At 47.6% G+C, this 26,494-nt stretch overlaps 1 protein-coding gene across 1 annotated transcript in view; it reads right to left on the bottom strand.

Annotated features, from left to right (window-relative positions):
• The window catches only part of Lrig1 (leucine rich repeats and immunoglobulin like domains 1), a 100,860-nt gene that overhangs the window by 1,634 nt on the left and 72,732 nt on the right, over positions 1 to 26,494 (bottom strand). The window contains exons 4-18 of the mRNA XM_048438348.3: positions 26,177 to 26,314; positions 24,054 to 24,197; positions 22,397 to 22,540; positions 21,014 to 21,157; positions 18,883 to 19,026; positions 16,563 to 16,643; positions 13,120 to 13,191; positions 12,235 to 12,306; positions 9,324 to 9,487; positions 5,189 to 5,509; positions 3,506 to 3,787; positions 2,582 to 3,001; positions 1,922 to 2,047; positions 1,168 to 1,314; positions 5 to 286 (exon numbers count right to left, since the gene is read on the bottom strand). Of these exons, the coding sequence (XP_048294305.2) occupies positions 5 to 286; positions 1,168 to 1,314; positions 1,922 to 2,047; positions 2,582 to 3,001; positions 3,506 to 3,787; positions 5,189 to 5,509; positions 9,324 to 9,487; positions 12,235 to 12,306; positions 13,120 to 13,191; positions 16,563 to 16,643; positions 18,883 to 19,026; positions 21,014 to 21,157; positions 22,397 to 22,540; positions 24,054 to 24,197; positions 26,177 to 26,314 (2,681 nt within the window). The remainder of the gene's footprint in view (positions 1 to 4; positions 287 to 1,167; positions 1,315 to 1,921; positions 2,048 to 2,581; positions 3,002 to 3,505; positions 3,788 to 5,188; positions 5,510 to 9,323; positions 9,488 to 12,234; positions 12,307 to 13,119; positions 13,192 to 16,562; positions 16,644 to 18,882; positions 19,027 to 21,013; positions 21,158 to 22,396; positions 22,541 to 24,053; positions 24,198 to 26,176; positions 26,315 to 26,494) is intronic.

Genomic DNA, 26,494 nt, shown 5'->3' with positions numbered 1-26,494 from the left:
TTACCTTTCCCATCTGGGGACGCTGCCTTGTTCTTCAGAGACAGTAATATTCTGTCATGGTTACTCGGATAGAGGGATCCTCCAGAGTGGGTGTGAGACCCATCAGCTGTCCCAGTGTAAGGGTGGTGTGGAGAGTATTCTGGGTCATGCTGCCTGAGCTCTTGGCTGCTTGGTGTACCTGGCCGTCCACTCTCTCTGGACACAGGCTGGGGATGGAAGGCTTGTTCCTTGGGCTGACTATCCGTGTCAGTATTGCAGTCACCGCATACAGCAGAGCCACTGTGTGCTGAATGAAGAACAGAGCCACTGAAGTCCCCATCCCCTCTCAGAGGCCTGAGTCCTGTTTACCACTGTAATCACCCTGTCCTTCCCTGGAATGTACACATGGAGAGTAACTGAGCCCACACCAAGTTCTGGTCTTTTGTGCTTAAGTGAGCACATGAAATTAATTTAGAATGCACACTTTGACCACAGGAAAAATGAAGGGAAAGTAAAAGGGAAGATTTGCATTAGGCATCACATTGTGATGAATCTTCTCAACAATCAGACATTAAGCCTTAAAGACTCCAGGTAGCGGGGCTGGGAGTGCTGGATGAGCATAAGGATCAGAGTTCAGGTCCCCAGTACTCCCGGACATGCCAGGCAGTGAGGTGGCCCATCTGTAATCTAGGGCTTGGGAAGCGGAGGCAGGAAATCCTGGAGCAAGCTGGCTAGCTAGAGTACTGGTCAGTGAGCTGGGCTTAAGTGAGAGACCCTGCTCAATACATAAGGTGGAGATTGACCGAGGAAGACACACCAACCTCTGTCCAATGGCTGGGCAGGGTCGCCCGTGCTATAATCCTAGCATCTGAGAAGGCTGAAGACAGCCTGGGCTACAAAGTGAAACCTTGTGTAGATAAGACAGTCTGGGTGCAAGGATGCTAACTTCCATGATTTGTGGGCCTTGCCCTGTAAGCTCCTTACAAATTTAAGAAAACTCACACTTGGGTTCGCCACACCAGACTTACCTAAGACACACATGACTCTGAAATCAAAGGAAGTCGGAGCTTCCAGTTTGTTTTCTGAATACAATTCAGAGACGGTCTGAGACCAGTGATGTGCTGCTCCCCAACTTACTCCTATTTCAGTGTCGAAAGCAATGGCTTTCCCTGTCACAGTGACTCCTACCTGCTGTATGTGGAGCAGCGGTCCTGTCTGCTTTCTCCATCACTTTCCAGGGCTCTCTAGTATATCCAACACACAGCTTGGGCTGCCGGCATGTAATGCTGTGCACGTCAACCTCTGGGAAGAGGCTCGAGTCTCTCAGACACACACCTGAAATGAAGCCTCTTACAATTTAGAAGCTTTTTAGGTCTCTCAGCCTCTAGTGAACAGGCTACAGCTCTTTCCCAGCACCCATCCCTTGGCACCCACCAGGGATTGGTTCCTATGCTCCTCAGAGATACCCAAATCCAAGGATGGTCAAGTTCTTTCTGTAAAATGATGCTGTTTGCACACAAACCGTACATCTTTGACAGACCTTACGACATCTCTACTAACAGTACCCAGTAACAGTGGAAAACCTGCATATTCAGTACAGATACAACTTTTCTTTCCTGAATTTTTAATCTATGGTTGATTGAACCACATGCAAAGCACCAACAGTACTGTAAAGCTGGTTCAGGACCTGGAATGTTCTTGGCATCTACTCTTCCTGGCAATCCTCTCTTGACTGAAGACATAGTGCTAAGCCCAATGTAGGGACTTCTGGAGGACCAGATGTTAAAACCATAGAACTTGTACACACCAGATCCAAAGCAAAACATCTGTCAAAGACCTGGTTCGCCACATATGACACAGATGCCCAGCCTACCCTGGCAAGGAGGTAAAGCCGTGTCCAAGACATAGTCAGATCAGACTGTTTCACTGTTCTTGAACTTACCATTGCTTTCAATGTGCACACTGGCCTGATGACCACCTTCCGTCCTGACCACAGTTTCCTGCCGGTCAGAAAGGGTTCCCTGCGAGGAGAGGTAGCTCGGCACATCTGGAGGCACGATCGTTTCATCTGCAAGAAGACATGACGATGAAACAACAGGGCTGCTGCCACAGTCAATACAGATAGACATTTGCGGTCACACAGCAGTGGCCCGAGCTCTGTAGATTCAGCACTGCTGCTTAACCTCCTTCCCATCCTGTTGTAAAATTGTGGCAGTCAGATGCCTTACTCCACAAAGATGAAGGACCTACCTAACAACATCCCAAGACTGTGAGAGCTTGGAAACAATCTGATTCATGACAACAGGCAGGGCCCTGATGCCTTTGAATCACCATGGAGACCAGAAAACTGCAGGGGCCAGCAGGTGCTTGAATTTGAGAGTGTTCCAATTTCCTGTTATGTCCTTCGGAGTTACCATGTTGTGTGTGTGGGTGGGGGGGGGGGGAACACAACGCCTCAACTCTACAGACAGAATTCATATTCCTAAAGATTCTAGAAGTCTCTTCTTAGGTTCTAGGCAAAGCCTCAGGCCTGGTGTCATTCATGTTGGATTGTGGTGTTCACTACTTTTGCTCCCCCTGAACAGCCTGCCATACTGCTGACCTGTGTTAGTGACGCTGTACTCCTCACTCTTCTTCCTGGTCTGGTAGATGATGCACACCCACACCAGCGAGGTAAGCACGATGCTGCAGACCACAGCGATGGTGAAGATGCCTATGGTGGTCCCATCCTTTCGGCAGCCAGGGGTGGGCAAAATGCTCAGTTGGCTATGTGCTCGCTCGGTACCCAGGGGATTAGACATCTCACAGGTATACCGGCCTGCATCCTCTACTATCACATTCTGAACAACCAGCAGCTGGTTGCCTGGAGTAAAATGGTGCCGCTCAGTGAGGCTCAGCGGGCGACCTCCCTTAAGCCAGGTGATGCGCGGTGTGGGACTCCCAGTTGCTTTGCACTGGAGGGCCACTGTTTCTCCCACAGTTACCACACGGTCTTCCAAAGGCACTGCCAAGGACGGAGTTTCTGCAGGAAGGCAGCGGAGATTGCACATTTATTCTATGGGTCTTGCTTGCTGGGGGTCTACTTGTTTTCCAGTCAGGAGACAATCCCATGTAGCAATGAAATGCCATCTGAGATCTTTTATGGGTGCTCCAAGCTTTTCAGAAGGCCAAATGTGACTAAATCCTCCTTGCCAGTTTAGGAACGGCCTCAACATAGCAAAGACCTAAAGCCTTACCTCATACTAAACTGTCCTTTGTAGACCTGCATCACTCACTACTCCTGCCAAGATCGTACCCACCCATCCCCCACACAGAGGGAATCCTTACTCAGACACACAGCGGAGTACTGTCAAGACTGAAGTTCCTGCTCATTGTCTTTTATGAGGCACAACAACTTACTGCAAAGCAGCCCCAAGTTTCAAACTAGGTACAAAGAATCTACCACACTTATTCCAGAAAGCAGATGCCTGTAATACTTGAGTTTTATCCCCATCCCACCCCACCACATACACTATCAATAGCGAACCTAGGACAGTCAGGGTAGCATTTGCTGAAATAGAGCCCGCCGAGTTCTGGGCAGTACAGCTGTAGACCCCCATGTCGTCTATCTTCACATCAGTGATGAAGAACACATCATCATCTGGCATGACATGCATGCGTCGCTCACGAGCTGCAGGGAAATCAGTGCCTCCATCCTTTTGCCACGCAATCTGGGGGTGAGGGTGGCCTGTGGCAGCACACTCAAGGCGGGCTGTGGTGCCAGTCCGAATGGCAATGTCATAGGGAATTTTGGTGAATGACGGCAACACTGGGGAAAAAAATGTAAAAGTTATATGAGATGGCTGCATGCAAAAGGAGACTCTTGGCAAACGACCCCCACTCTGCTCAGGATTCCGCTCATTGCTACCCCACCCTTCCCAGGGGTACCCACCTTCTCCTTATCCCAGGCACAACTCTGCACTCATTATACTTAAAGCCTTGCTATATTGTAGGATGGTACTAACCACTCAAAGCATTCTGCCTCTTGTACTTCCACAATAGTTACTATACAGGGATCCTCCAGAAGTAGAGGTCTGGGGCGGGCCTGCTCTAGGTAGCTGTCTGGAGAGAGCTGGACAACAGCTCATCTGCTCTTAGGGGAAAGCTGCATGTCTTTATCGTGGAGAAACAAATGGGCTAGCTCAGCCCTTTTGAGGAAACTCACACAGATGGACCTATGGGGGCCACATTACTAGTCACGCCTAGGCAGAAATATGCAGTTGACTAGCCTATATAGCTTTGATATCAATGCTGACACAGTGGACAGTATCCAGACTTTATGTCCAAGCCACTGTGGGAGTCTTACCAGCTGCCTCAGTCTCCAGGAAACACCCAGGCTCTTTCAGGCGAGCCCAGACAGTCTGCCCACCTGTGGCAGAGACTAGCTTAGAAGCACTGGAGGATGGGGGCAGTGCTTCAGATCACCCACAAGCCAGCTCATCAGCCTGCTATGGAAGGCTTACCTGCTCATGCTGACTTTACTCCTCAAACACCACATCAAACAGCAGTCCAAAAGAAAGCCACCTTAATGGTCTGAAAGGCTGGCTTTTGAGTAAGAGGGCCTTGACACAATTTCCCTGCACACTGGACCATCAAGCCAGGTGCTCAACTCACGCCTAACTCCATATCCTCTAAAGCAGCAGTTCTCAACATGTGAGTCTCGAACCCTCTGGCAAACCTCTATCTCCAAAAATATTTACACTATGATTCGTAACAGTAGCAAAGTTACAGTTATAAAATAGCAATGAAAATAATTTTATGGTTAGGGGTCACCACAGCATGAACTGAATTAAAGGGTCACACTTGTCTAGGGGAATGGGGACTGGCACTTGTCCCAATCTGCCTTGCATCTATTCTGAGGGCAGAAGCTTCCTCAGGATCCAGAGATGCTTGGAGTCTGGAAACCACATCTCTTGGTTTATGGGAGACAATGAACAGATAAAAATAACAAGGCTTAGCTCCACAATGTCACTTTACGCAAATGGACTTTAACCTACCCCAAACCAAAAAGAATGATTCAATGTGTAAAACTTGATCTAGGACAAACCCAAGGAATGGTACAAAGAAATGCACCCCACAGCAGCTTTTGTCTCCTCGCACCAATGACAGACAACCGAGAGCACAGTCTGTGGAACTCTGTGCTTGAGAAGCACAAGACGACATTGCCTACCATTCACAGTGAGCCTGGCCTTGTGTGAGTATGTGGAGCCAAAGTGGTTGGTGATGACACACTGGTAGCGGCCCTCGTGCCCGAACGTGACATGACGGAGGTGCAGGATAGTGGTATACTCCATCACTTCGCCATCCTGTGCACGGACGTGTGCAAAGTTCTCCATGTCTGCATTGGTCAGGACCTCATTGTCCTTCTTCCAGGCAAAGGTCATCGGGGAGCTGCTGCTGCTGGCTGCTGAGCACGTGAAACGAATGTCCTTGCCCACCACAGCCATGGTCGTCTCTGGCTGGGTGATGATCTGTGGCTTTGGAAAGTCATCTGGGGGAGAGAACCAACCGTAAGGCCCCCTGCTCTCTGTACACGGGCTGCCAGTCAAGCTAAGAAGGACCTGGGTCAGTTCTGGGCACAGTCCAGCACAGTCCCACTAGACATGGTGAGGGCTGTGCCATGGCTCTCAGGCCTCACTGCCTCCTTGGCTAGAAATAAACCCATGACTACTTAATCCATCAAACCAGCCTAGTGTTTCCTTTCAATAGCGGATGGATCGGTTGGATTCTGATGTAAGCTGTTGTAAGTCTTACTTCTGTTTATTAAAGCTATATATTTTGTATCAAGATAGTCTGGAAACTTTTCTTTACCAATCGCCCTACAGCTTCATGTATAAAAGAAAAGGGCAATCTGCAGTAGAGAATTTCATGTGAGTCTTGCAGACTAGATCTAAATGAAAAAAAAAATCCAAACTGTAAATTACACACATAAGTATAAAAATCAACACAGGCCAGTTAGCCTAGCGGAACTGGTAAGCCAAGCCCTAGTTCCCAGTGAGAGCTCCATCTCAAAAACACAAGGCAGAGAGGTCCTGAGGATGATATCTGAGGGTGACCTCTGGCCTCCGCAAACATGCAAACAACAGAAAAAGCTCTACAAACAAAACAAAAGGCAGACAGAATATATCATATCAGCACAGTTGTGCAATACAAAATCCATGATGTAAACTTGAGTTGCATTTTCATATCCAGCACTCCAGTTAATATCCCACTCAACTGTATCTCCATTTCTATGTGAGAGTAACATTTTTACACTACAAATCTAAGAATGAAAGAATAACAAGAAAAATAAATAAATGGAAAGCTGAGAAGTATGTTTATGCTTCAGAAAGACAATGCAATTAGCATGTGCATGCTCCCAGGTTAATCTAGAGTCAGTAAAATGCCAAAATCCTAGTTTCCATTATTAAAGAAATTTACAAATTAATATCTTATAGAGAAATGGCAAGGAACCCATAATCCTCAAAATAATCTTGACAAAGAACAAAATATGGAGTCGCTGAAGTTCTATAATCCTTGGGGAAAGCAGAGGAGTAAGGTATCATAACCCTGTGTGAGGCATTAGTTCTCAAAAATGACAGTGACAGCACACACAGCAGAGTGGAGAGAACTTAAGACTTGGGAACTCTAAGACTTTTGCACTGCGACTGTCAAGACAATGAAAACACCTTACAGAGTAGGAGGACATATTGGCAAATATATCCATGATCAAAGTCTGGACTATAAAAAGCATTTACAGCTAAAGAGCAGGCACAACATGGATAAATTATTTGAGCAGCTATATTTCCAAAAGAGACACATTCATCCTGTAAGCACAGGACAGTTCACTCCGCAGCTAAGTCATAGGGAAAACAAATGTCACTATGGAAAGTAGAATCCCCATACACTGTCAGTGGGTTTAAGGCGTCATGAAGCACCTTTGGGAAAACAGATTCAGCAATTCTATTCTAGGTATAAACCCAAGAAAACTTACATCAAAACACAAAAACCTGACCGTGTGCAGCACATTGTTTGAAAGGTCCAAAGAGTACTCACAACCTAATGCCCAGCATCTGATGGGTAGACAGATACATTGTATACCCATATAACAGACCATAGTGCCACTAAGTGAGTACATGTTAAGGAATGCTACACTGGAGCGTACTCAGTGCTAGAATGCCTGGCTAGCATGCCTGCGGTCCTGAATTCAAACCTCAGCACCATCAAAGCAAAACTGAGAACTCAGTTACAACTTGCCAGAAGGGGCAAGCTAAATTTTTGTATAATACTATTTATGTCAGCTGATCCAAGACAGAACTGGGCCGGTGCCCTCACGGGATCTAGGGATAGACTTGGGACAAGGGCAGCTTCATGGCATGGGGGTGGGGTTCTTTTAGAGATTATAAAAATATAAAATGAGTAGTAATAATGGCATTAATTTTGAGTAGTCTAAAACCATCTTAAAAAGGTAGATTTTTACAGTATGTAAATTATATTAAAAAGCTTTATTCAGCTAAAATCCACCCCTGTAAAATATACAATTCAGTGATTTGGTGTTTTGATTTGTTTGTTTGGTTTTTTTTGTCTTTTTTTTTTTTTTTAGTATCTTCACAAATCCTAAACACTTTTATCACCTCCAACAGAGAAGGCTGTCCTTTTTAGCTCTTCCCCGTCTATCTCCATCTCCATTGCTTCCCATTCCAAAGGAACTGGTAACGTCCTCCTCCTGCCTCTGCAGTTCCCCTTACTCTAGGCATTCCACGTTGACTCCATGCACTTGTGTGATCGCTGTCAGAGTCCATCCATGCTGTGAGATGGACTAACTGACGTGATGTGATGGCCAACAGGACTGCTACCTGCCAGTTGTCTATCATGGGGGTTTGTGTAGCTCCAGCTTGGGCTGTTTTGAGGAATACTCTGCAAGCACTTGGTCAGAGCTGCTCCCGCCCCCTGAGCTGTATCACAGGGGTGGGCCCAGTATCTCAAAGTGTACTGTTGACACAGTAACGCTCCTGTGCAGCACCAAAGGGCTGTTCTTGCACTCACCTAACTTCATAACTTCATGCTAACTTCCTAGAATGTGTAAGGTGGCCATTGCTATTTCTTAGAAACACAAGTGGGAGACATTGAGAAGAATCGGAACCTCTGATTTCCTATCAAAGATTCTCATAGGTGGTTATGAGGGATTGTTGCTGTGATACCAAGTGTGACAAAGCCAGCAACTAGAGATCAGGTACATCCTGCCCAAAGTCCCATGGCTGCATGCAAAGAGAAAACTGCCCTCTAGCAGGAAAGATGCAGGAAGCCAGTGACTACTTAACTTCAGGAAGTCCAAACAAGTTAATGGCCGTAGACTTGCTTAGCACTGGCCTTATAAGTGGGACCTGCTTTTCTGTGACTAGGGCACTCTCTACGTAACCCTGGATTCTACTCTGGGAACTAATGTGGTGGAAGGAGAGGAAGAATAGATGAGAGGACACTTGCCTCACCTCAGGCAGTCATAAAGAAAAAGAAAAGAAGTTGGACAAAAGGCTCTCGGACATTCATGCTGACTATCCAGGAAGAGACTGAAGCTCAGTGAGGCCGAGGGAACCAATGACAAGAGGATCACACACCCTACTCCTGCTCAAAGCAACCCAGACAAAAGATTTCTCGTTCTTGGAATCCATCTTCTTATCTATGTGGTTATGTTAGTGCTGTCGGGGCTGGCCTGTGTGTGTTTCAGCTGTTCTGCATTTTCTGTGCTCTTTGTAACTAAACTTGGATCCTGACCACCCCTGCTCACAAAGATGGTGACGACTATGTTCCAGCAATGTAAAGGAAGAAAGACTCTCACCAGTGCACATTTCAGTGGTTTGGACAAACGGCAAGAGTGCAAGTCAACATCGAGGAATTATTTTTACTACAGTGGCTGTTCTCCTGAGACCCGTTCTTCCTGTGTTTAACCTCTCATTCTTAGGGATGGAAAGAAATACACACTGAAACCCCATCCTCATGCACTGTGTAAATTCACAGCCAAACCCAGGCACCAGACCCTTTTGAAAAGGCTAGAACTATCTTCCTGTAACCGATTATTTAGATTTGTAGCTGAACCTACTCCCTTCTAATTAAATACATGTACTCCAAGAACCACATAATGAGGTATCGTACAGTAAATACATGTGGTTTCCGTGGGAAATAAATTGCACCCAGCAGCTAATCTGTAACCATGGACTACATTAACTACCGCCATAGGAATGAGTCTCATAATGAGCAGTTCCTTCTGGCCTCTCTGCCCTTCATCCACCAAACAAACAAAAAAAATCAAATCTCAAAGATAATCTTACCACACACGAAACTGTCCGGCAGCACTGAGAAAATGCTCTGGCCCTTCAGTGACTCTGGATGGGCACAGATGGCTGTCACAAAGGCCTGTAGCATCCTGCCCACTAGCCATGGGGGAAGCCACTTGAGCTGGCAGTCACACAGGAAGCTCTCGCTGCTGATGTGGCTGGAAGAGAAACAAGAGATGGACACTTAACATGTACCCATTGGAGGTGGCTCCCTCACACAGAGAACAAAGCATTGCAACCAATCAGCTGAGAAGTCGGGACATCAAACTACAAAAGGAATGCTATTCCTCATGGCTTTCTCCAGTGACCAGGGGCAGCTCGTGCTTCTGATGGGAGTCAGAGAGGCAGAACCCAAGGTGCTGCATGTCTAACAACCCCCCAAGAGAATGCTTATCCTTAGACCACACTTGAAACAGTAGCACCTAGTGAGTCTACCCATGTTCCTAAGGGGCTCAAAGCTCCTATTGCCCTGGGGATGCCTTGTAACATGCTGTGATCATGAATGTGTCCCACATGGGAAGAACACTGGCTATCCACATTTCTGATAAGCTGTACCGAACTTCCAAGGTGAAGCAGACTTTAAATCCTACAACAAATCCTATGAATCTTTTCCTAAATGGCTGTTATCTTTAGTTATTTACAAAACTGTAAATGTTTTTAACTTCCAAACTGGAGCCTCACCAGCACACCTTCCTCTTGCCGTGTTTACCCTCACACCAGCATTACTTGAGGAGGCAGCAAAACTCGGCCCCACCTCCAACACAGTGTGTGCAAGTTCACTGCTGCAGCCCGGCAGGCATGGCAACGCTCAGTTTTGATTTTGTGAGGCTCCCACCAAAACAGAGAACATTTTCCTTTTTCAGCAGCTGGGGTTATACTTCCAAACAGAAATCAGAATGGCCATCTAAGCGGACATTCCTTCTCCAAGAGTCACTCAGATAAGTCACCCAGAGTCTAGCTGCCTGAATCTTTAAAGACCTGGAGTCTTGAGTTAAAGTGTGACCCTGACCCACAGCCAAAGACGAGATGACAGTGAATGAACTGCCTGGGGTACGTGGTGACAAAGGGGGCAATTCCAAGCACATCCTATTTCCACAACAAGTGAGCTAGCTTTGTTTTCCATCTCTCTCTTGATGTCTAATGAACAGTGATGGTATGGAACTAGGAAATAGCATGGAGGGATGAACACAGCCTATGCTGACCCCACAGAGTAAAGCCTCCTCCTTCCTCCTGTTCTCATATCCCCACCTCAGCCTCTCCAAATCACCTTAGGAAATATTTTCCCAAAGACTCAACTAATTATCTCAAAGCACTAAAATGGGATGCTCATCCCTCTTTCACAACAGTACCAGTATGAGGTTTTTACACCTTTCACTTGATGGGCAGGTAGTATCTACTGAAAGATATCTGAGGGCCGTCCTGTCAAGGGCTACTGTGGTGGCAGAAGCCATCAACACTATCCATGAGAAAGTGACTAATTCATACACCACACAATGAGGCAAGTGTCACAGGAATGAGCCCTGTGTGGTGGCAGGCTGGCTGTGTCAGGCCAGGTGAAGGACCAGAAGGAACTTCCCACTGTCAGAAACACTCTTCATCAAAAGATACTTGTGTTGTGTATACTGTTGATACACAACAGACAGGAAAAGGCATCATGAACAAGGCTAGGACATTGCTGGGAGCTGGGACAAGGATATATTTAAATTTATTTAAATCTTAGCCATAGGAGCAAATTGAGGGGGAAAAAAAAAACCTCATTCAACCCTTGATCAGATGTTTGTAGAAAGAATCAGGCTTTGTACCACATTCAGTATACCTGCTGGGTTCAGCACTAAGGTCTTTAGTGAAGCCCACCCCAGGGAAGAGGCCAGGCTAGACCCAGCAAGATATGGGTACTAGGAATGGGAAGGTCTTCCTAAGTGATGAGTGTGAGGACCAGAGAACACAGGAAATGACTAGAGTAGACCAGTGAGATCACTAGTTCCTGGTCAACCATGCATCCCATAGTTAGAGGCAAAGGCCAGGCTGTGGATGGTGGAACCGTGAGCTGCCCCAGGTCCTATAGATTCCAGTCTTTTCTTTACTCAGGCAAAACTTCCTCTGTTTAACATGGCTCATGCCTCCAACCAGCCCAGTTCTTCACTGGCTTACATTGTACATTTTCATGATTCCAACTCAAAGTGTGTTTCTAATCATTGCTTGTGGAAATTTACCCAAAGGCTGACTAAGGGCACAGAATAACCTGCTGAGATCTGATGGAGAAGAAAATGACCAAGCAAAGTGAACCTCTTTCTCCAACCAGAGGACTGGGCCCTGGGCCAGCCATGGTTTAAGAACACATAGCAGTTGAAGGGAAAACAGGCAAGAAACCAAGGCTGAGCATCCAGAATTAGGCCATAGACACCTTGCTCACAGTCCTACAAACTCCTTCAGGAAACCCTTCTCAAATACAAAATCAAACCTAAAAGATCAAACAAAATTGGTATACCTAAAAAGGTGATGATCCATTTTATAGAAGAGATTTTATCTTACATATCAGCACGGCCTTAGTAGACTCTGGCCTGCAAGCCCACTGTCTGTTTCTGTTGGTATGAATCTAGCAGCACACAGCTGCATCCGTTTGTCTGTGTACTATTACTGCTGTCTACTGTAATAACATATCTGAGTAGTCATGACCCAGCCCCATGACCCAAAAACTCCAAAATGCTTACTATGTTAGCAATTAAAAAAAAAATTGGTACCCTTATCCAGAGTTAAGCCCCATGAGGCATTTTTCTTTTAACTTACATCTAATCTATAAACGATCAGAGCTATTATATAAAGTGAGCACAATGCAATGACAGGTCTTGCTTATTCTCAGAGTCTCCACACATGTCAATCAAGCCATGGATTCCTAAGTACTCACAGCTCTTTAAGATTCTTCATCTTTGCAAAGGCATCAAACTGGATAGACCTGATTGCATTCTCTCCAAGATTCCTGAAATAGAACACATAATTTGTCCATAGGAACTGTGGGCAGCTGTCAAGTGTGTGGCTGAGTAAGGACAATCAGGGATTTTCCAGGCCAGCCCTGGTTCACAGATGACCCACCCACAGGAGCGACCCTTACACCACGTGGCAGATCCACTGGGAATGGCTCTCAGTTCTCTTGTTTATGTAAGCACACAGAATGACTTGGGGTCCAAGCCAACCATAAGGGCAGCCTTGAAGCTAGGTAGAAAGCTGAGGAAAAAAGTTACCCAGCAGAACAAAGGCTAATCTTGATTCAAAGAAGATAAAACTAAGAATCAGGCACCAGAGGCATCTACTCTCAACAACAGCATAAACATCTCGGGACTAGTGCTGCCTACTTCATTCCAAGGTCCCTTAGGCAAGCATCCCAGTAGAAAAGCTCCCTGCATGTGCTAGAAATGGCTTAGCTGCTAAAGGGGAGGGGTGTTGCCTGGCTTTGCCAGGATAAAGTATCCTTATGAAGTAGCAAGAGCTCAGGGACCCTGCAAGGAGTCTGATGCAGGGTGATGTAGTCCAGCAGGTGGGACGAAGGTATTTGTTCCAATACCAATTGAGTTAATTAAGAGAACACCAGCAGACTATGTGCTTTGTGAGTGTTCCTGGCATGAGCAAAATAAAGGCCAAAGTTGAAGCTGGCTTATAATGAGAAGGAAGCAGATGGTGTTTCCAAACAGCCTGTTTCTCGGTTTACAAAGAAGCGATTAAATTGCTAGCAGACTTCCCCAGCAGCCATGTTTAGCAGGCCTGTGGGGCGGGCAGGGTCTGGCAGGATACTTACAGGTGTTCCAGGCCTTCCAGCCCTGAGAATGCTCTCTTAGCGACAGATTTGATCTTGTTTCCAAACAGAGTTCTGTAGTTTCCAAACATCCAGGCCCAAGGTAGACAGGATGGGGACGAAGGCGCATTAGGAAAAAGAAAACACATCATTAGGGCAGTGCTACTTGACAAGTGTCTTAGAGAGAGGGTGCAACGCTGACCTGTGTGGGGATCACAGAGCTGCAGTACACAGGCCACCCCCACCCCGAAATTAAATACCTTTAGCTTTATTACAATTTCATGCTGATGACAGGTTGGAATCGCATGTTCCACTAGGTCTCAAGAGACCCCTTGTAGTGTCAAGTAAAAATCACCATGGCCACGCCATGCTGTCTGTCCTAGGACCAACCAAGGGGGTAGGAAGTTTGTCAAGGTGGTAGTCTTGCAGGAAAAACAGGCTGGTTACTGTTTTAGTGAGAAGTAGAGTCAGAAGGCAGTGTAAACTGTCACTGAAATCTGCCATTCACCTCCATGGTCTGTGGCATAAAGGGTCCTGAGTGACCAGAAGAGAACAAGAAGATGGTCAGCCATCCAGATGACTCCATAGGTCTTTACATCTGCCATGCACATACAGAGGCCAGGATGCAGCTGTCCTGATTTTTATCCTTACCTTTAGGGCCTGGAGAAGAGGCCCTATACTCTGGCTCTTGAGTGAGAGCCCAGAATTTATATGCAGTAGTCCAGAAGTTCATTAAATCCCAGGTAGTTGGGGTGTCACAGTCTACTTTTCAGGTAACTAAAGTCTGTACCCTTAGGCATTCGAGCATGGGACAGGACTGTCACAGTTCTAATTCTCGCCTTAGCAGTGAGTATTGAGTTAATATACACAGTGTTCCTTTTACTGGCTATGAAACTCAGAGTTCCCACCCAAGGGAGACCCTTGAGTATGCTGAACAATTAAATACAAAGTTCCTTCCTTTGTTATTCAGGACTTTGATGAGAGGCAGATATCTTTCGGGACGACCAAAAGTGGTGCTTGTCATCAGCTCTGCCCCTTCCATTTTATTGTCTTCCAGGATTTTCTAACAGGCATGTTAAGCAGGCCGGATACCTGGGAAATGTTAAAGTCCACAAGGCCTGACAGTAGTGTTAAAGTGGACAGAGAAGAAAGCCCATGGACAAAGTTAGGCTGGCTCACTTCTTCCCGAGAGAGGTATTTCTTGTTGAGGATTTCCAGTAAGGACCAAGGATACAATCTGGACTAGAGACTAGTTATTCTTCCACCCATGGAAGTCTGTCCCAATAAGAACCAGGAATATTATCTGGACTAAGAGGCTGGCCATCTTCCACCTATGTAAGGCTGTCCGGTAGGGACCAGGGATACAATCTGGACTACAGGCTGGCCATCCCTCACCTATGTAAGATGTTCCAGTAAGGACAGGGATATGATCTGGACTACAGGCTGACCATCCCCCACCTATGTAGGACTGAGGCCATGAGGGAGGTTGAGTACCAGTCTGTGGCTGGAAACTAATGAAAGGTGACGTGAGGTACCAGGTTGTACCATGGCCAAGCCATCATCCACCACGTGGCCTGGAGTCAGGCTCTGAAGGAACAGGCAGTACAGGGCAGAAACAGGGCTGGCCTACAAGAAAGACACTGGCTTACACCCCAGAACAGGCTCAAACCATGCAAGGAACACAGACAGAGGTGCCAGTTCCACCTGCTCCCAAGGGCATCACCGAACCACACCTAAGGCTTCTTTAGAAACAGATTCCTGCCCCGGGGGCTTCAGCAGTCAGTTCAGCCTTTAAACAAAGCCCACTGTTTCCAGCCTTAGTAAGGTGAAGGGCAAACAGGCGAATGACCTCTCTACCTTCTTCTTTCATGGGCAATCTGTATAGACACAAAAACCATCTCAACCTGAAAGCACTTCCACAACTCACAACCTGGAATTCTTACTTTTAATAAACCAATTGCCCAGAAACCCAGTGGCTATGTTCACTTTGGCTCCTAAGCCACAAAACTAGCAGCAATTAACAGCTCACGGGGCACTGAACCCCAAGTGTGTCTGCAAGACTGCCAATTCCTGCACTTACTCAGATCCCCACAAGCCAGGGCACCATGTGCTCCAAGTCCTAGTAAAAACAAACTGAGCTGTTTAGTGAAATCTCCCATAAACTAGATCTAGGAAAAAGCTGTGCCTTATTCCATCCATTAAATATTAGTCACGTTGACCTCTTTTACAGTGAGGGCAGCTGTTATTTCTAACGGTGACAACAGCAATAAAACAAATTCTCAATTACACAGTGCCAATCACTCTGCTGGTAGGCTGAATCAGGCCCCGCCCTCCTCTTGGCAGACATCTGGAGGTGTTGTGGGGTGGGCTCTCAAGCTAGCAGGTACTGATGCTCCTGGGGTGGGAAGGTGCTTCAGGGAAGGGGTGGTAGCCTGGCCTCCCCAGTGACCTCAGACGTTTCTTAAACTCTCTTACACATATGGCCAGTCCAGCCAAAGGCTCCCAAAGGCCATCTCAGTGCTTGCTAAAGCAACCACAAAGGCACCCTAGTGTGTGCAGAGTGGAGAAACATGTCATGGTAGGACATGCACTCATGTCCTTGGAAGGAGCCATGGCTCTCCATTTGGAGTGCCCATCCAGGCAGGGTTCCACTTGTATAACCCCACATATTCCCTTCAAGTGCACTTCACACAGAATGCCTTCTTCCCGCCTCAGCAATGCTGAGAGTGGACCTGGAAGCAGAGTGCTGGGCTGCACCACTTCTCCCACACGTCTCTCCAGGGTCTATGAAGTCCAGAAACACCCCTCCCTCACAAGCTGCCTGTGGGCTGGCCCCCAGCAGCGTAACTCCAGTGCCATTCTGAAACTTGGACAAGGGAATGAGCACACCATCTCCATATCCAAGTGTATAGATCTGAACCTGCCACCTGCAAGGTCTTGGGCTCAAAGTCATCCCACCTAGCTCTAAAGTCGCATAACGGAGCCCGTCCTCATGAGATCATCAGGAACCTCACACAGACATGAGTCTAACACGGCAACTGGCAAATTCTCAGAGGGAAGGGCAAAGATTCCCCAGATTGAATTCAAAGTAGCTATTCCTAGGGGTCTTCGTAATGACTGCTCCTAGCTGAGATTGTAATAACAGAAGTACTGACAAGATCCTCAAAACTATCAAGTCACTGAAAGATATTTCACACATTTTCTAGAATTGAGGAAGGCAGCCATACCCTTCTGTGCAGAGGACAAAACACTTAGACATTTCAGATGGGCTGTGAACAGGACATCACATGCTGCAGAGAGTGGCCTGTGGACAGCTAAGGAGCCCTCACACTGGTCCTCAGCCTCTTCTCTGCACACAGCCGACCCTCTGTTGTCTTTTGTGAGCCCAGGGGAGCTGCTAGAGGGCATCTCCTGCATTACAGAATTGCACACCCAGAAATACTTACAGTTTGCTGAGGTTGTCGAGCCCCATGAAGGCACCACTGGTATCTTCGATTGTACCTGAGATCTCATTATGGTCCAGGTCCCTGAGAAGAAGACAGAAGGTGAGTTCACTCCCTCTTGAGCTATGACTTCATTCTTCACTGTGGAGGAAGACCAGCCCCACACCTGTGCTTTTCACTGGGAGGCCTAAAGCATCTAGGTGCACCCCAGAGGACCCAGCATTATGCACTGCCACAACAGTGTGGCTGAACAAAGTCCTTTTGCATACTGTGCAGTGTGACCTTGCTTCTGCTTCCAGCAAAACTAGCACACCCATCAAATCCTTTGGCTGGCTCCAGGGAGGGAAACAGTAGAGACAGCACCAGAAGACGTCAACACCTCCACAAAGACCTCTAGCATAAATGATTCCGAGTGGCTCCTGTCTACTCTTGTATTAACCACAGTCCTCTCTCGGGGCTCAACCAGGACACTGGAAGGCATGTGGGAGAAAGGGATGGCAACAAATGGGGCTCTGCCCTGGTGTTCCTTCAGGCTGGCCTGTGTCTGGGGCCGGCACCCTGCTCCTCATGAGGCCTATCCAGCACTGGACTCTTAGCCAGAGCAGACATCTGGGTGCTGACTCAGTCTTGTGACCCACTTGCCAGGACAGGAAAAATAAGGCCAACTCCTCGGCCCCAGGCTGCCTGAATAAGGTTAGTATTTCGGCTTCCTCTGAGCTTCTAAGAGCAGGTCACAGTGCCCAGCGACACACCACACCTGTAGACCCCTACTCTCACATTTGGTACTTTCCAGATTTTTACAGGGCCATGGTGTCAGCACATCCCTTTCCAGAGTCCTTGCAGATATGGCCAAGAGCAGAAAGGGATGCAGCTCTTGGCTCGGGGAAGAGGCTGGAAAGTCACTGCCAACTGGGAGTAGAGCTGGGACGCAAGTGCAAAATGCTTGCTGTGACCTTCACTTTCCAGTCTGCAGCTAAGAGAACAGCGCTGCTAGAAGGCACCTCCCCTTTCAGTGAGTCCCACCCTGTCGTCTTTAGACTGAGTACAGCAGCGGCCCAGGCTGTGGCTTTGTGTGCCTGTTCTGCTCTGGGCCTTGCCTGCCAAAGTCTCCTTCTCTTTCTGGCCAGCTCAGCCTGAATGTTTCTAGCCTTTCTGTTCAGGTCTCACAAGGGCTCATAGACTGACCTCGGCTTGGATAGCTTGGCACTAGCTCTTCGTACTCCCCAGCAGTGACTCGCTCCTGAAGCCCACTCTGCCAGGTGCGAGTGCAGAGAAAGGACTTCCCCCAGGCACATGACAGGCGTGCTCTCCCAGAAAATCACGCTGGAGACAAGGCCGCCGAAGCTGCTCCCTCTGTCTGTTGAGAACCCTATGCCCTTCTTGGAGTTTGGGGCTCAGGCTGCTAGGAATCTGCCTCACTTTTGTAACTATAAAGTCCCAGGAAAGCACCCTTAGCAACCTCTAACAGCCTCATCCAACTGGATGCTTTAAAGGATGCGACATTCACATTTCCTCTGTTACACCCCTCCCTTGCACAAGCAAGGACATAGGACCTCGTTTCTATCTCTCTAGGATACTAGATCCACTGAAGAACTTCAAGAAGCAGGAAAGTGACCATGGTACTGACTTGGAGAAAAAAAAAACACATAGGATTTAAATACAGAAGTCGGGGCTAGGGATGTGGCTCAGAGGAAGACAGCATGCCTGTCATTCACAAGGCCCTGGGCTTGATCTACAGCAACATGAGAAAAAAAATCTCAAATTTACAGCCAGGCCCAGAAGCTCACACACCTGTAATCCTATTGCTTGAACCTGATAATCACAGGTTCAAAACCAGCTTCAGTTATATGCGTCTGAGACTAGCCTGGGCTACAGAGATCCTGTCTTAAAAAGTAAATGAACAAAACTACCACCCTCCTAGCTCAAAAAAGAAAAAGAGATGAGCAGACACAGACAGAAGACTGGATAAGAGACACACAGGACTGTCTGGGTGCTGCAGCAGACACCCTGTGTAGTCACTGCTTTCCAGACCCACCCACCCTGTCCTGCCAAATGTACTCAGAATTACTGATAATAACAATTTTTAAAAAGTCCTTATCCCTCTATAGGCACCATCCTGGGAAAGAAAAGATTTTTCTGCTGAATGGTATTTTTTTGGTCAATGATATAAAAGATTGAGTCCATGTTCCTGTAGCAGGCCAGCTTTGGGTCCGATTCTGACTAGACACCAGCAAGAGGGACTCTCAACAAAGCAGGTGCTTTTCTGTCTGCTCTCCCAACTGGGTACCCTTTATTCTGTCACCCCTAAAAGCAAAATCCTTACAAGACCCGCAGACTCTTGAGTCCCTTGAAGGCGCCCTCAGCGATGTGGCTGATGGCGTTGTGGCTGAGGCGCAGGATACTGAGGCTGCTCAACTCGGCCAGGCTCTCCTCATCCAGCCTAGTGAGGTTGTTGAAGGATAGAACCCTGAGGAAGAAGAGTAAGACAGATGGCCATCAGGCTATGTGGTGCTCTATGCTCTCCACAGTCACGCCACGCCTGGCCTGACCTCACCGGAAAGGGGATACTTAAGCACACCTACAGGAATCCTCAGTAAAAGTGGCCGTACAGAAAGAAACCCATCAGGTCAACATTCATCTAGTCTGATAACTAAATGAAATCCATGCCAGAAAACTGAGGACTAAGGCTTACACATACTGCAGACACCTGTCATACAACCCAAATCTCAAGGCTCCAAGCCCCTCCATTGCTGGTGTTGGCGGAGACTGATACAGTGAACAGAATCTGGAAGGGTTCTGCACTCAGCAAGGAAGCCACAGCTATACTCCTGTATCGGCCAGCAGAGGGCACCGTGAGCCACTGCCTGGGACAGCCAAACCAGGACCTGTCATCTTTGCAGGCTAAGACCCTGAGGCAGAAGGCCTGGGTTGTGACTACTACACGGTCATCAACAGGGATCAGGTCCCTAACATGCATTTGACTCTATGATGGAATCCAATTCTCTTCCCAGTGTTACTGCAGGTGCTGCACAGCACTGGGTTGGTTATGTGACTTATTAGTTATCTATAGTTAGAAAGTTAAGCCTGGACTGGTACAAAAAGAAGCAGAATGAATTGATTGAAGATCAGTGTGGTTTTAAGGGTGGCAGTGAACACTATGCTGTCCCTCTTAGAGAAATAAGCCACAGTGTCTATCAGTTGCAAAGACCAAAATTACATCCTCAACTGCAATTAAATTTAGCTTAAAGGAAGGGCAAGAAATGACTGGAAAGGAATCCTACATCTGGCTGAGGTTTCTAATATGGAGCAAATTACTAGGACTAGTCCAGTACATTCGAGTGAACATTCCCTTTCTCTAGAGGGCACAAGAGACACTGTCATATTGCCAGGCACAAACAGGAGGAGGGAGTTCAAGGGTCTCCCTAGAAGTTTTACTTTTCCATGTGGCCCCAGCTCCAGGGGCTCAAACACTTTTTGGTATGTTTGGAGGACTGTCCTCAGGTGGGGTCTGAACACCTACAAGGCCCCTCTCTTCCCTACTACTCCTAGCCCCCAACAGAAAGCCATGAGTCAAGGCTGGTCAGAGCCACTAAGTACCACAAGCGGTGGTCAACTGCGGCCTTGTACAAAGGACAGGACCAGCTAAACTCTGAACTCCAGGGAAGTGTGGGATATGGAAGACATTTACACTGAAGGTGGACGACCAGAGGAAAACTCAGCCTGCGAGACCCTGTCAGCATCAGGGTCAAGTGTCTCTAAGTATGGCTGGTGAAGTCAAAAACCACTGGGGAGGCTGAGTAAGGAGTGGCATTCCTACCAATCACCTGCTCTGGTGGATCAGTCTTGTCCTATAGCCAACCCTAGCCAAACAAGATAAAAAGAAAGGAAAAAAAAAACTTTCTGGACCTCTCAAAAATAAACAAAAAGAACTAAACAAGTGACAGGGACAAAGGGGCACACGATCCCCTCCTTCTGTGAGGGGATGCCTAGGTCACACACACCCCCCCATCAGGGAAGTCTGTCACTACCATTCTCAGGAGTTCCTGTCCGGGAACTTCCCAAAGGACCTAAGTGATGCTGCTTCTCCACACATCCACCATCAGGCTCTGGGACACAAACAGGTCAGGAATGAACCCAGTGTCCCGAGAAACTGAGGAAAGGATGGTAGAGATCCCAGGGCTAACAAAGCCTCCCCCCATCCGCACACCATCACTTTCCGGTTTCAGTGTCCTATCAAAAGTGCTATGATGACAACATCTAGGCTTCTGTTCTGTGGCATGTCCTCTCCTTCATTGCTGACTCCAAGCCTCAGACCTAAGACTCGTGTGGATCTTCCTTCCTAAACAGATCACCAGGCTCCCTGCCTCTGGGCTGCCTCTTCCTCAGGACCTGTGGGGTGCACTGACTCTAGAGGCTTCACCAGGTACTGTGAGTGACCACTGCCCCAGACGTACAGCTCGTGCAGCTTCTGGCAGAAGCTCCAGCCATCACGCTGAATTCGGGAGATGGAGTTGTTGCTTAGGTGCAGCTGGTGCAGGGCTGTGAGGCCGTAGAGGGAGCCGCTATTCACTTCCACCAGGCTGTTGTACTCCAGGTGTCTGCAGAGATGATACACACAGGATGAAGAGGCTGCCATTCCCTCATCTCACAGACAGCAAATAGGAGGCCCGTCTGTATCAGACATGGTCATTAGCACAGAGATAAGGATGCACAGCTCGCTCTATGGTCAGTATTAGTGAGAAGTTAACCAACTGGAACTTGCTTTTGTCTATCTGACTTTCTCTGCTTAGTGTATTAAAAAAAATTCTAAGAAACACACAGATTCAACATAAGCAAGTGGAGGGTAATCAATTTTCTTTTGAGAAGTCTGATCTCAGCAAATGACCATTTATTTAGATTTCAGATTCCCCAATAAACACAGGAAACTGACATCCAGTTAATCAGAAGTAGGTGTGTATGAGGAGAGGTGGGTAGCGGGACATGCTTCTGATAATGAGACAGGGCCACACACTGGAGGTTGGGGGCCCAGGCTTCCGGCCTTGATCCCATCAACAAAGACAATAGCAGAAGTACAGGCTAAGATGTGATTTGATGAGAAGCAGGAGTAAAGGAGGTGGCTAGCTGAGCCACTGACAGTTGTGTTCCTCTGGAAGGAGCCATTGACAAGCCTGAAAACCAGAGAACCAAAGACAGAAATGGTAAGAAGTGACTTCCCTATGGAAAACAAGCTTGGTGGTGGTGGTGAGGTGACACCACCTTTACTGCCTAGCTGTGCAGATTCAAACGACTGTAGAGGTTTAAACTTGGAAGATCAATGATTGCCTCTCTGGTGTTCTTTTTCAGTATTCTGGCAGCAGCCAGCTCTGCTGCTGCACACATCTGGCTGGAACCCCCTGATAAAAGCTGCACATCTGCACTCAGCATCTTGATTAGCTCACAAGACAGGAATAAATCTCCCAAGATGGACTATACATTTTGGCCCACCTGCACATCAAGAAAGACCATCAACCTAGCATGAGGAAGAAAGGGACTTCCTCTAAGATGTGGGAGTAGAGAGGCTGGGGGAAGGAATCACTCTGCAGTCTTAGGCTCCTGGAGGAAGTGGGGGAGGAGAGCAGGTCCGGAAGACTGGTGCAGTCTGTCTCCTTCCACTTCCTTAGCTGACCATGTGTCTGCTGAAACCTCCTCCTACCTCTCAGGGAAAAGAACCTGGGGTTTGGTTCATTGTGCAGAAAAAGGCCCAAAAAGCAGGGGCCTGGGTGGAGGCAGCCACCACACCCAGCTGAAAGAGTCCATGACTACGTCCTCCCAGAGCCCAGGAGGATGCCTGCACTTACAGCACGTGCATCTTAGAGAGCCCCCAGAAGGCACCGTCTGTCAGCTTGCTGATGTTGTTTCGTTGAAGCTTCAGCACCTCCAAGCTATCAAGGCCCTGGAACGTGAGGCCCTCAATCAGCCGAATCCGATTCCGATTCAGGTCCCTATGGAAATGAAGCCGTCAGGTCAGAACATCCCATGTGCCATCTAGTCTGCACCATTCCCAGAAGTTCGAGCAGGTTTTTGAGTCAATGGGGAAACTATGGAGGAGGAGTCTTAGGGGAGCCAAGAGTACACCTCACCTGGCACACTGACAACTGTCCACAGCATGGGAGATGCAGTAAGAACCCTACAGTGAACACTGCATAGCTAGCTCTGTGCTGGCCCCGGTACTGTGGGAGCATAAGCACCCTCATTTCTACCCTGAAAAGTCACCATTCACGATTCTATAGCAGGCCCTGGGCAGGACTCAGGAGATGCATTCCTTAACTGAGGTGCTCAGCAACAGAAATCCATACCAGATGCTTCAACCCAAGAAAATCCTAACCACTAGGTATCAAATAGCAGCTGACTTCCACTCGGGTATCTGATAGACCTCCGTACAATGGAGAGAAGCGACTCTTTATGGAGGGTGGGAGCATACACTTGGCCCCTAGTCCTAGCAGAACAGCTTTCATTGACCAAGAGAGAGCAGGAATCTAGGTCAGCTGGATCCCATCAGCAACTCTGTGGAAGGTGGAAGAACACAGCACTAGCTAGGAAGCCCTTGGTTTTCCCCAGATATTTCTGCAGTGTCTCATGACCCTGCATCACATACAGCGTCTTCTGCCTCTTAGACTAAAAAGAGCAAAGCGAAGCTCCAGTACCCAAGGCTGATGGTGCATAGGAGTACGAGGATAGGACACACTCCACCTTGTGCCAGCATGACCTGCAAGTGCTTCGTTCTGTTTAAACCGAACTTTGAATGTCAGCTAATACTCTTCTGCTAAAAGGAAGACACAGAAAAGCAAAAAAAACAGAGTGGAAAAGCCTTTTACTAGCTACGGTTAATTTGGTTAATGTAAGTTTTCTAGCAACCTTTTGCTGTTTATGCTATCTGGAAGGATGCAAATACATTCTCTTATACAAAAACAAACCAATTAACCTTCTAAAGTTTAGGAATGAAGTGGTGGCTTCATTCAGTCAGAGGTGGCTGCCTCTGATCAGGTTAGCTGCATAGCAAACAATTCAAGAAAATTCAGATGCCTTCGTGTCCAAGGTACAGCCTGCCTCAGTACCTGAAACCTCGCTGACCCTCTGAGATGAGACCGTGGTGGGAGTGGTGGTGTATGCCTGTAATCTCAGCACTTGGGAGGTTGAGGCAGGTGGATCAGAAGTTCAGAGAAGGAAAGCCATCAGCAGGCGTCAGGGACTGCATTTCAGAAGTACAGTGTCAGTGAGGACAAGCATGTATGCACGTGGGTCTTTTCCTCGGCCATCTGAGGCAGCCTGCTGACACCAGACCCAGCTCCTAATTTGCTTTTATTAGGTGTTGCGGTAGGGTCATAAATGATAGTTTATGCAGAGCTTTACCAAGGGGGTCGAGGAAGGGGTGGCGATTGGTACAAGGTCCTTGGGGAAATTTGGCCCCCATAAAGTTTGGCTAACCTTAATTAAAGTGCAGGTTTCTGTACTCACAATTGTGTCAGCCTGGGTAGCTTGAATGCTTTCACAGGAAGCTGGGTGATCCTGTTTTTGCTCAGACGAAGAGTCAGCAGCGACCGTGACAGACCATCAAATGCTCCAGACTCCAGGCTGCTGATGCGGTTGCTTGCCAAGTTGCTGGAATGATTCAGTAGAGAAAATGTAGTGGCAGGAGGAGCCGTCCTCACTCCTTATAGCGCTGGACCCAGCTGGGTCTGCTAGGAAGCGCTAAGACGGACCCAGAGGGTCAGCTTTCCACTAAGTTGTTTATCATCTGGAGGCTTCCAAGCCTATCCTGACTGGAAGACAGGGAATCTGGGAACGCTGGTAGCAGAAATGTGTGATCAAGAGAAGACCCTGAGACACACTGTGCTTATGCTGGTGGGGATGACACTAACCTTTACCCACACCAGCTGCATGACACAAGGCCTGCCTCACTCAAGAGAACCTGTGGAAGTCCTTCTTCACCAACAATTAGTTCAGACTGGACAGAAAGGCCCTAAAAGCAAAAAGTCAACTGGGAGGCAAGGTCAAGTGGGTTGTACACTTTGGGAAAACAACCTTTATTTTAAGCCTGAAGTGGGTTTGACTGTATGATTTACATAATAAAAATGTGCAAACCGTTCATTTAAATAATTCTAACACCTTCAATAAGAATCTCTGTGAGTTCTTTGGAAAACAAGAAGTATCTTCACAGGGCTACATGTTATGCACATCAGGGGAGCCTCCTGTGACCACACAGGAGGGGGCTTCTTCTCAATATACGTGGCAGTGGACAACCCAGATGCAAGCAGCTTAAAGAGCAAATTCTGTCAAGCAGTAAAAAGACAAGACATAGACAACGATACAGGCTCCTCCCAAGAGGCCATTCCACACCTCTTCCTGCCTTCCCCAGACACATGCCTAAGTGAAAATGAGACAGACAAGAGAGAATCTTCAACCACAATGGGTTGTGTGCCAAGAGGGAGTGAGGCACTTCTGTTCCCGCCATCAGGCAGCAGCCCAGAGCAGGGCACATGAGGACTCTGCAAATGGGGCTGGACTGTTTGTTCTTAGCACTCCAGATTAAAGAGCAATCGGTGTGATGAAGACATAGGAGTCAACAGCTGCCAAGTAGAAAGTGCCCTCTGTATCTGTGCAGGGAAAGGACAGTGCACCCAGGGCGACAGTCAGAGGCTGCTTTGTGCCACATAAGAAGCACTAAGTGGTAGCTGGACCCCTTTTGAAAGTCCCCTCCCAGGGCGTTATAGAAGCCAGGGCCTCTTGTTCCCAATTCCTGTGCCTTGAGGAACTCTCGAAAGCAATCACTCCTCTCTCTGGAGACTCAGAAGGACTTGGGAAAGATGCACCAAGTGTCACCTTCCTGATGGTCACAGTGAGCCCTAAAGCAGCCTTGCAAATGAGCTGTAGAAGCAGCAAGATAGGGGATGAAATGCATTCACAACTAGGAACTGTTTCTTTAGCTTTGGTCTTCAGATTTCTCCTCAAAGCAGTACTTTTCTCCTGCAATGAGTGGATTACATAGGTTTAACTTCTTCATTCTGTCTACCATTCACTCAGTGTGAGACAGGTACTGAGACTTTTTTTAGACATCTAAAACAACTAAAGCTGAGTAACAGCCCTCTCCAAAGGAGCCAGTCACAACATGGCTTATTTGAATGGTCTCTGATGCTACAAAGATATGCTCTTTGAACCTGTCTCCCTGTGGTTCACACCCAGTCATCACCCAACCACTCCCTCCCAGCTTCTCTGGGAGACAGTTCAGAGCATGAGAGCAAACTTAACTTCTAGCAGAGAGACTAGTCCCAACTCCTGGGCTCCGCACGGTGAGGGGGCAAATTCTTTGGGTAGCCAATTAACCTTTCCAACTTCACGGCTGCCCTCCTCCACCTGTGACACCACAGAGTACTACAGGGTTTGGAAATGCTCTAAAATGGGTGCCCAAGGTATCATGGGTAGACTCCACTCTTGGTCTGCCAAAGGTCTGTACAACTTCATAGATTTAGCCAAGCCAGGGCCAGAGTTAAGCAAGCACCCATCCTGTCTCTAGGACTGAGAACCAGGGCCATTATTACAAGGCCTGGAAGCTAAGGTACATGGATGGCAGAGACACTTACAGCTCCCTTATACGCAGGCCATTCGGGAAACAAGAGCTCCGGATTTCCGTGATGTTGTTCAGACTCAGATCCAGAACTTCCAGGGACAGATAGGACTTCAGCTGGCTTCCATCCACACTGGGGATCTTGTTGTGCTGCCTGAAACAGAGCAAGGGTGAGACAACAAACTCTTACCTTCCCCACTGTTTGTTTGTGATTTTACTTTTACCTAAAATTACAATTCAGTGGTATTCAGTATTCATTATCCCTCTTTCTATTGCACTATCATCTGCTGGCTCAGTGTTATATATAGACTTTTCTGTGCAGAATAAGTTCTTT

This window comes from Myodes glareolus, chromosome 3, assembly GCF_982192425.1.
Source record: "Myodes glareolus chromosome 3, mMyoGla1.1, whole genome shotgun sequence".
Lineage (NCBI taxonomy): Eukaryota > Metazoa > Chordata > Mammalia > Rodentia > Cricetidae > Myodes > Myodes glareolus.
Note: the sequence above shows the minus strand (reverse complement) of the source record. Positions and strands in the feature narration are given on the sequence as shown.